This window comes from Vitis vinifera, chromosome 12 (assembly GCF_030704535.1).
Source record: "Vitis vinifera cultivar Pinot Noir 40024 chromosome 12, ASM3070453v1".
In the NCBI taxonomy this organism is placed as follows: Eukaryota; Viridiplantae; Streptophyta; class Magnoliopsida; order Vitales; family Vitaceae; genus Vitis; species Vitis vinifera.
Window position 1 is genome coordinate 20,163,074 of NC_081816.1, and position 10,223 is coordinate 20,173,296.

Below are 10,223 nucleotides of genomic sequence, written 5' to 3' on the forward strand. Positions count from 1 at the left end.
AAGATAAATTTGGAGAGCTACATCATATTGTAGACCACTAATTTTTTCCCACAAATACGGCATGAGCTCATTTTTATGTCTTTAGGCCATGTTTGATTGACTATATAACATGTAATAGAATAAGAGAAGAGATATTATATCTTATCCCATATTTGGATGGCGATAAGATATGATAAATTATCTCATCACTTATGCTATCTTATATTCAACCAAACATCGGATAGAATAAGTGATGGAATATATTATCTACCTTTTTTCTTTATCCCTTCTGTATGAGATATATTAATTTCATACTAAGATATGAAATATGTATATCTCATATATCTTAAATTTATTTTTAAAAATAATTTTTTATTTTTTTATATACTCATTTTGCAAAATAACTTTTTATTATAAATTAAATTCATGATTAAAAAAAATAAAAAATATTAATATATATTATATAATTTATTTTTATATATTGAATAACATAATATTAAAAATTTTAATTTATAAAATTTAAATAATTTAATCATAAATATTGTCAAATATTAGAGAAATTTCATTTTTTAAAATAAAAATTTTTATTACATGATATAATTTTTATTTTAAATATTAAAAATAATACATATTGGTGACTTTTTTAGTGATAACAGATGAAGAATGAGTAGAATTGTCAGGGAATAGGTAGCATAAAAAGAGGTATGAGATGACAAAGCGATGGAGTGGTCAAATGATTGGTGAAATAAAAACACCACTTCATCAAAGATGATATGCCGAGTTATATACATTCTGCCAGAATTGTAATCTAAGCACAACTAACCTTTGTGAATTGTGCTAGAGCCAAGAAAGATGCAGTAGACTGATTGACGTAGGAGTTTAATTGTGTTTATTATATGGGCGAATATAGGATATCATCTTTCTTGGCTATGTTCCCGGAGAATTCACATACTTCCTATTAACCGGAACTCAAGGAATCCTGGGAGGTTTTTCCACCGAATTTAACTCTAGAGCCTATAATATCAACAACGAAGAAGCCAAAAAGCTTGCAAAAAGCCAATCTGGCGTCTTGATAATTAAGCTACCAGAGGGCCACAAAATGCCCCACCCCTGCAAGAACAGTACTGATAAATTGGTGTACAATATTGATGCTGCATTACCTGATATTCATGTCCAAAATGCTGGATTGCTTACTGCCTTGACAGCAAAGAAGTTTCCCTTCCTTGGAGAAGTTGGGCTCAGTGCCACCCTTGTGAAGCTGGATGCCAATGCCATGTCCTCACCAATATACGCCGCTGATTCATCGGTTCAAGTAATTTATGTTGCAAAAGGGAGTGGAAGGATTCAAGTTGTTGGTATCAATAGTGAACGCGCCTTGGACACGAAAGTGAAGGCTGGCCACTTGTGTGTTGTGCCAAGGTTCTTTGTGGCTTCCGTCATTGCAGATGGTGAAGGAATGGAGTACTTCTCAATGATAACAACTACACAGTAAGCATCAATTTAATTAATGACTTGTTTTCTCATGAAACATAATTGATTGTGGGTTACTAACTATTTGTTACATGTTTTTGGTTTGTTTGTTTACAGACCTGTATTTGGTGAATTTACTGGGAAAACATCAGTATGGGGAGCATTATCTCCACAAGTTTTACAGGCCTCTCTCAATGTGGGTCCAGAGTTTGAGCAGCTTTTCAGGGCAAAGATCAAAAAGAGCACCATTCTTGTTCCTCCACAGAACTAGATTGATTAATAACCAAGGGCCCTTATGAAGTATTATCATTTGTTTTCAGGAGTTACAGGGCTATTAAAATACAATAATTGTACTCCTAAGTATGTCTTTTATATGTACATCTGTGAGATGGAAAATGTTGTACTACTATTAATTATATGGCAATAAGTTGTTCCTTTGTGTGATCAGAAATTCTATTGCTGCATTGATTTTGGAAATTTAATTCAAAGTATAAGGCCAAATAAAAGCCTTAAATTAGGTTAAGAACCTTAGTGACAAGGAGTTGGGTTTAATTTTGTGCACAAAAATTTATCCCTTCCTAATTTTGTTATATATGTGATATTATAAAAGAGAGATTCATTTTCTTGTAAAATTGGTTATGAATGTGGACATTGCTCCCATCTCTTTCCTTCAATCAAACTCTTCAAATGTAAAATTAATATCACGATTCAAACAATTCTTAATAAATCTACTAAAAATGAAAAAGAGATCCGGATGTGCCTACTTTATATGGCTTTATATCGATCAAAATCTTCACAATCATTCATGTCCTTGGCACAGTACCTCATGTTCCTTAATGTATATTTCAACTTCGTATTAAGACTAACAAATTATGTAAACTCTATTTTTGTTGAAGGAATCTTTAAAGATTGCTATTGAAAACTTAAGAAATGGAGAACCAAGACTCAATGGATAACTATCTTCTTGTGTATACTCTTCAACTGAGTAAAATAATTTGTTCATATATCACATGCCAATGAGAGAAAAATTCACTCCATCTTCAGTCAAAATTTCTTGTGCAATCCTCTTGTGTGTTCCATTTGAACTTTGGATATTTTTATTATCTTCTCAAGGAATTTTTATGATGTGCTCTTCTAGAAATCTGGGTCCTTATAACATGCAGTTAATTAAATAATTAGACATTTTTTCTACCATGTTGCAGTGTCTGATTGCATTACCTTTAATTCATACTAACTTTGGAATCTGAGGATGTTACTTCCGAGCAAAATTGGTTGTACAATCTTGGAGAGTGTCACACTCTACTCCATGAACATTATCAACAGTACCAGAGAATATCATGGATGATTTTTTGTACGAAATAATATCTCTCAATATGGGTTGAAATCTGTTATTATCATTTGATAGGGAGAGGAGCTTTCGGATTTTTTTTATTTTTTTTATTTTTTTATTTCAGAGCCAGAAGGGGAAATAACCAAGAATGCAGGCACCGCCATCCCTCGTAGGACCCATCTTGGCCACCCTCCCCAACAAATTCAAATTATTACTTTTGTACTTTTGTTGAGAGAGACTTGGCCACCATCCCTTGTCCAACTTGGTTGTATTTCGAAAGGAAAAACTTATAATTTAAGGGTGTATACAAGATGAATTTGAAAACCTAAAGGTTAAGAACCTCTATGGACAATAATGTTACACGTATAAATTAATTAAAATAATTAGATGATAAGGAAAAAAGTTTTTTCACATATGCATACCATGAAAAAGTGTAGGAAAAAATAGAGTGAATACTAAAAGATTATCTTTCATTTTTTTTTTTCTAAAACAAAAAAATAAAAAATAAAAAAATAATAATAAAATTAAAATAAAATAAAATAAAATAAAATAAACCATTCCTCATAATTTTTTTCTTTCATTTTTTCATAAACAATCAAATAAATAAAAATTTTATACTTTTTCTTTTGTTCTCTTTTCTTTCCTTATTTTCTTTTCCTCAAACTTCTTGATACATACGGAGCATTGCCTAATGATTTTATTAACTCCTTAAATGTAGTTTTTAATTTGCTTTGTTGGAGGAAATACACCCACATTATATATTCAATGCAAGTTTGCACAAAAAATCTTTAAAGGAGAAGGTAGTTCATACAATAGTTGGTCACAATGTATTAACTCAAAATAGAAGAGAATATTCATTTTCATTCATATGTCTGTAGTGCATTGATACATCAATATTTATAGGGATCAATCTCAATTAGAGTGCTTAAAATTAAGCTCTATCACCACTCTAATGACTTATCTACAACTAATATTGTACAACAAGATTTACTGTCAATCAACCTATAAATGAAAACAAAGAGAATTAAGGATAATTATAATTAATCAAGAAATTTCAACACTTCCCTTCAAGTTGGTGCTTAGATGTCACACATGCTCAATGTATCTAAAAACTTTGAGAACACTCGATTTGAAACCCCTTTGGTGAGAATGTCAACCATTGAGTCTTTTGATTGAATCTTGGCCAACTCTACAATTTTTTCATCTAACTTCTACTTAATGAAGAATTTGTTTACCTCTATATGCTTTGTTTGATCATGTTGAATTGGATTATAGACAATATCACATGTAACTTTGTTGTCACAATAAAATCAAATTGGTTGTTGAGATGGATAGCCCAAATCATTCAAGTGCATCCTTAGCCACAATGCTTCACAAAGTCCAAAGGTCATACCTCTGTATTCAGCTTTTGCACTTGAGCGAGTTACAACATTCTGTTTCTTGCTTCTCCCTATAATGAGGTTACCACCTACAAAAGTAAAGTAACCAGAAGTAGATCATTTGTCATCTACTACTCCAGCAAGTTAGTATAAATATATACATCTACACTTTGATTATTTGAATTTTTAGTAAATAAAATTCCCTTTTCCATAGGCAAACTTAGATACCTCAAAAAGTAAAGGTATTTTGCTTATGCATTGAGTATTGTAAGGGTATTTTGGGTAATATAAGGTAGAAATTATTCCAATGTGCGAAATGAGAATTATTTTTTTCAAAATGGATTTTCCATTAAAATGAATTTTTTGGGTTATCTTTTTAATCATATTTTGTAAACAATGCATGCTTACATAATTCCCCCTACTTGTTTCTTTTTACCATGTTGCAGTCTCTGATTCCATGACTTTTTCAATATCATAAGGAGATACTTTTCTTTTAGCTATTACCATCAATACTCTCTTTGGAAGCTGAGAATCTTATTCCCGAGCAAAATTGGTTGTTCAATCATGGATAAGCATTATCAAGAGTACGAGAGAGTATCATGGATAATATTTTGTAAGAAATAATATCTCACAATAAGGGTTGAAAGCTGATATGGTCATGTGGTAATCAGTTGATAAGGAGAGGAGGTTTTGGATTTATTTTTAGGACCACTCTGCCTACCGACCCATAAAAATTCAAATTATTCATTTGTATTTTTGTTGAGTGAGACGTGGCCACCATCCCCTCTCCAACAATTGGCAGTATCTTGAAAGGAAAAAACCATAATTTAAGGGGAAACACCAAATTTATTTTATATACACCAAATTTTAACCATGAAGATGAAGAACAGAAACTATTTTTGAAAGGTTGAATTTCACCACACTTTACTGATTGTTTTCTAAAGAATAAAAATAAACAATACATACTTTCTTTACACAGAAAATGGAATATTACACAGAATAGGTAAGTAAGATTTCCTTCCAGCCTTGATTTTCCACATTACAAATATGGAGAGGCAGATTGTGTTATCAGCTGGCTGATTTTCCACAGTACAAATATGGAGAGGAAGATTGCGTTATCAGCTGGCTATGGAGAGGCAGATTGCATTATCAGCTGCAGCTGGCTGAGTTGGAGTTTCCTTTATCAGAGTTTCCTTTATCAGCCCCCCGCAAGCTAGTGAGTGGTAACTTGTGCACTCCTAGCTTGAATCGAAAGAATTGGAATGAAGTCTTAGGGAGTGCCTTTGTGAATATATCAGCTACTTGTAAGGACGATGGAAGGAAACGAGTAATCAAAACTCCTCTTGCAACTTTTTCCCGAACAAAATGATAGTCCAACTCAATATGCTTGGAACGTGCATGGAAAACATGATTTACTATCATGTGAAGGGCACTGAGATTATCGCATAGCAATTGAGGAGGTTCACGTAGTTGAATGCCAATATCACGGAGAAGGAAAGTAAGCCAAGTTATTTCTGCGGCACTGGATGCAAGGGATCGATATTCGGCCTCAGCGCTTGATCTAGAAACTGTAGGTTGTCGCTTTGAGGACCATGAGATACAATTGGCTCCCAGAAAAATACAATACCCAGATGTGCTTCTTCTTGTGTTTATGCATCCCGCCCAATCAGCATCACAAAAACCAGTGAGACGAAGAGAACTTTGCTTGAAAAACCTAATTCCATGCTCCATTGTTCCTTTCAAATATCTAAGAATGCGTTTGACAGCTCGCAAGTCAGCTTTAGTGGGTGCTTGGAAATGTTGGCAAGCCTTGTTTACTGCATGCACAATATCAGGCCTTGTGAAAGTTAAATATTGAAGGGATCCAACAAGTTGCCTATATTGTGTAGGATCAATAGGTTGTTCATCAAAAGATGTGATGATGGACTTAAGAGCCATGGGTGTGTTGATAGGAGTACACTCCATCATTTTTGTGTGCTCTAGGAGATCTCTAATGTACTTTGTTTGAGAAACAAACAACCCATTAGGAAGATATTTAACCTCCAATCCCAAAAAATAATGCAAAGATCCTAAGTCCTTGAGAGAAAATTCACTACTCAGGGTGTTGATGAGGTCACTAATGATGTTGTTATCATTGCCTGTGACTATAATATCATCAACATAGATAAGTAGCAAAACAATAGACTGACCTTTGCGAAGAATAAATAGAGACGAGTCTGCTTTACCACAACAAAACCCCAGATGAAGAAGACATTGGGATAGTCTATCAAACCAAGCCCTTGGAGCTTGCTTAAGGCCATAAAGAGAGCGATTCAATTTGCAGACATGATTCGAAAGGTCCTCATTTATAAATCCTGGAGGTTGTTCCATGAATACTTCTTCCTTTAGAAACCCATGTAGAAAGGCATTCTTAACATCCAATTGCCTCATTTTCCACCCCAAGGTTACTGCTAGTGAAAAGATCATTCTGATTGTAGTATGCTTTATAACTGGACTGAAGGTCTCTCCAAAGTCCAAACCAGGTATTTGAGAAAAACCTCGAGCAACTAATCGTGCTTTGTATCTATCTATGGTTCCATCTTCCTTCAGCTTTGTTTTAAACACCCATTTAGAACCCACAATATTTGTAGTTGGAGGCCTAGGAACCAAATCCCATGTTCGATTTTGGATTAAAGCCTTGATTTCCTCTTGCATTGCTTTGAGCCAATGGGGAATTTTCAATGTTGTACGATACGTTTTTGGCTCACTAATATCACTTCTTGTGGCAGAAAAAGTAACCATTTGAGATTTTAAACTGGGATCATTCTTGAGTTTACTTCTGGTGATCATATGAGTTCCTTTGTTATCTGTGTGTTGGCCTTGAGGAGGAGAGATGTCAACAACAATTTGCTTGCTATTATCAGGAACTTCATCATCAGCACTATAACTAGTTGATTTGTTTTGCAGAGATGGATCAACATGCTCATTTTTCTGCCATTTTTGAGGAAAAGATAGATCAACTACTAGGTGCTTACTGATATCAGGAAAATTACTAACCTTGGCAGGCTTGTAGCTATTAGTAGACTCAATCTGGGAGAGTGTTCCAGTAGTAGTAGCAGTGTGGGAATTGTGGTCACTGGCACCAAGAGCAACATCAGTGGGAGTTTCAGTAGTAACGACAGTATTATGGTCATTTTTACTAGCAGCAACAGTGGAAATTTCAGTAGCAACAGCAGTGGGAGTTCTAGTCGAATTAACACATGATGCTTCTGTATTTTGGTTAGTATTGCAACGAGCAGAAATTCTTCCTTCAACACTGAACTGGTTTCTTTGCTCAGTAGTGCATGGGCAATGGCTGCACTTCTTAGAGTTGCTTGATTGGTTAGCAGTGTTCTCCTTCCAAGACTTAGTTTGGTGATCAAGTTTTGAAGTCTCACAAGAAGCATCTGAAGTTGAGAATGATACCATTTCTATAGGAATCTGTAAATGATTTTCCTTAACAAGAGAGTTATCATAAGGAAAACAATTTTCATTGAAAATGACATGACGAGATATGTAAACTCTTTTAGTTGAAGGATGCAAGCATCTATAACCCTTGTGTAGAGAGCTATATCCAATAAAAACACATGGATATGTCTTAGGTGAGAATTTATTCTTCCCGTAGTCTCTAAGGTATGGAAAACATTGACAGCCAAAAATTCTTAAGCTCCTATACTCTGGATATTGTTTGAAAAGCATAAAGAATGGACTTTCCATTTTCAACACCGTGGAAGGCAGCCGATTAATGAGATATACGGTAGTAAGGAATGCATCTACCCATAGACTCAATGGTAGTTTGGCATTGAAAAGCATTGTTAGACCCATTTCAACAATGTGTCTATGCTTTCTCTCTGCAACCCCATTTTGTTCTGGAGTTCTTGGACATGAGACTTGTTGCAAAATTCCACACTTGCTCAAGTGATTTTGAAATTTAATTGATTGAAACTCACCTCCACCATCACTTTGGAAGATTTTTATCCGTCTTTCAAGTTGATTCTCAACCAGAATTTGAAACTTCAAAAAACATTCAAAGAAATCTGATTTTCTTCTCAAGGGATAAAGCCATGTATAGCGAGTATGATCATCAATAAAGACAGCATAATACTTGTATCCTTGAGTTGAATTATTTGGTGCAGGTCCCCATAAGTCACAATGAATTTTGTCAAGAGGATTGCTAGAAATTTTATTTCTTAAGCCAAAAGGAAGTTTACAGCTTTTTCCTAACTGACAACTAACACATACCGTTGCTAATTTCATCCAACTGGATACCTCAATGAATTTCTTATCTAGCAGAAGCTTTATAGATTTTGTTTGCGGATGCCCCATGCGTTGATGCCACACTTCTGATGATGCCTTGCTAGACCTAGTAACAGTCATAGCTTGAATCACATTTTCCTCCAATGCATAGAGACCTCCCTTCTTAGTTCCTCTGGCTAGCACTTGCTGAAGTTGATCCTTAGTGACAAAACCAGTTGATGAGAATTCTATGGAGCATGCGTTATCAGAGGTAAGTTGTCCAATGGATAACAAATTTTTCTTAATTTCCGGAACAACCAATAATTTTTTAAGCTTTAGATCTCTATGTTTAGTTTTTAGTCTGGCTTCACCAATATGTGAGATTCTTAAAGCTTCTCCATTTCCAACAAAAATTGCATCATGCCCTTTATATGGAATTACTTGGGACATCTTACCTGGGTCATTTGTTATATGGGCTGTTGCTCCAGAGTCCACATAAAAATTAGGATCCTTTTCTTCTTCATGTAGAGCCATAGCAGCCAAAGCTTGAGGAATCTCTTCTGATTGATACAAATAGTCAAATCTGTTCCAGCAATCCAAAGCTGAATGGTTAGCTTTACTACAAATTTGACAAATAAGAGTACCTTCAGATTTTTGAAGTTTCTGTTGTGGTGGAAACTGGTTGTTGAAGCTATTTCTTGGATTTCTGGTGCTGATCTGTTGTGGTGGAAACTGGTTGTTGAAGCTATTTCTTGGATTTCTGGTGCTGGAATAAACATTCTGCCTTTGGTCACTGGTAGCATTGTTATTGAATCGTCCTGCTTGAGTGAAGCCACGACCTCTAGAAAGAAATCTTCCTCCTCGATTTCTTCCTCTTCCTCGTTGGGTAAAATAGGCTTGTTCATGGTTTATTGACTCCTTGTTCTCTTCATTTTCTGTCATAATCATTTGTTCATGCCCTTGTAGAGCCAGAACAAATTGATTGTAAGAAGGATACGGTGGCTTTGATAACATGGCCACCCGAAAATCCATGTATTTAGTTCCGAGACCTTGAGCTAGTTGAAAAACTTTGTCTAGGTCACTTACTGGTTTTCTAACTGCAGCTAATGCATCACAAATGCCTTTAAACTCTCTTAGATATTCATCAAGGGACCTTGTGCCTTTCTTTACCCCTCGGAGTCTGTTGGTCAATTGTACTTCCTTCTCTTTCGTCATTGGAAGGAGTTTTTCTCCTAGAGAGTTCCAGACATCATAGGCAGTCTCTGTTCCATCCAACAAAAGCATCACTTCTTCTGTCATGAGTCCAAGAAGCCAGGAGGTAAGTAGACCATCATTGTGAGACCATGTCTCGATTGACTAATCATGGGTCTCCTTTGTTTCAGTACCCATTGTCTCCTTTGATGCGTGTCTATTTTCAGAGAGATGATGGATTAATCCAAGGCTTCGCACAAGAGGAAGAACTTGTGAGCGCCACAAAAGGAGATTGGACATATTCAGTTTGATGGAGACGAGGCTTGAGCATTGATGAAAAGCCTGAATGCTAAGAACATTTTCTGGGTTTGCCATGGAAGCTTTGGATTGTTTTAGGTTAACCGGCTCTGATACCATGAAGAACAGAAACTATTTTTGAAAGGTTGAATTTCACCACACTTTACTGATTGTTTTCTAAAGAATAAAAATAAACAATACATACTTTCTTTACACAGAAAATGGAATATTACACAGAATAGGTAAGTATGATTTCCTTCCAGCCTTGATTTTCCACATTACAAATATGGAGAGGCAGATTGCGTTATCAGCTGGCTGATTTT

At 35.0% G+C, this 10,223-nt stretch overlaps 1 protein-coding gene across 1 annotated transcript; it reads left to right on the forward strand.

Moving 5' to 3' along the window:
* Nucleotides 1-752: 752 nt before the first annotated feature.
* LOC100263489 (13S globulin basic chain) lies at nucleotides 753-1,900 on the forward strand. Its single transcript, XM_002269756.3, has 3 exons — nucleotides 753-782; nucleotides 890-1,467; nucleotides 1,567-1,900. The coding sequence occupies exons 1-3, from the start codon at nucleotides 753-755 to the stop codon at nucleotides 1,718-1,720; spliced, it is 762 nt and encodes a 253-aa protein (XP_002269792.1). The 3' UTR covers nucleotides 1,721-1,900.
* Nucleotides 1,901-10,223: the final 8,323 nt, after the last annotated feature.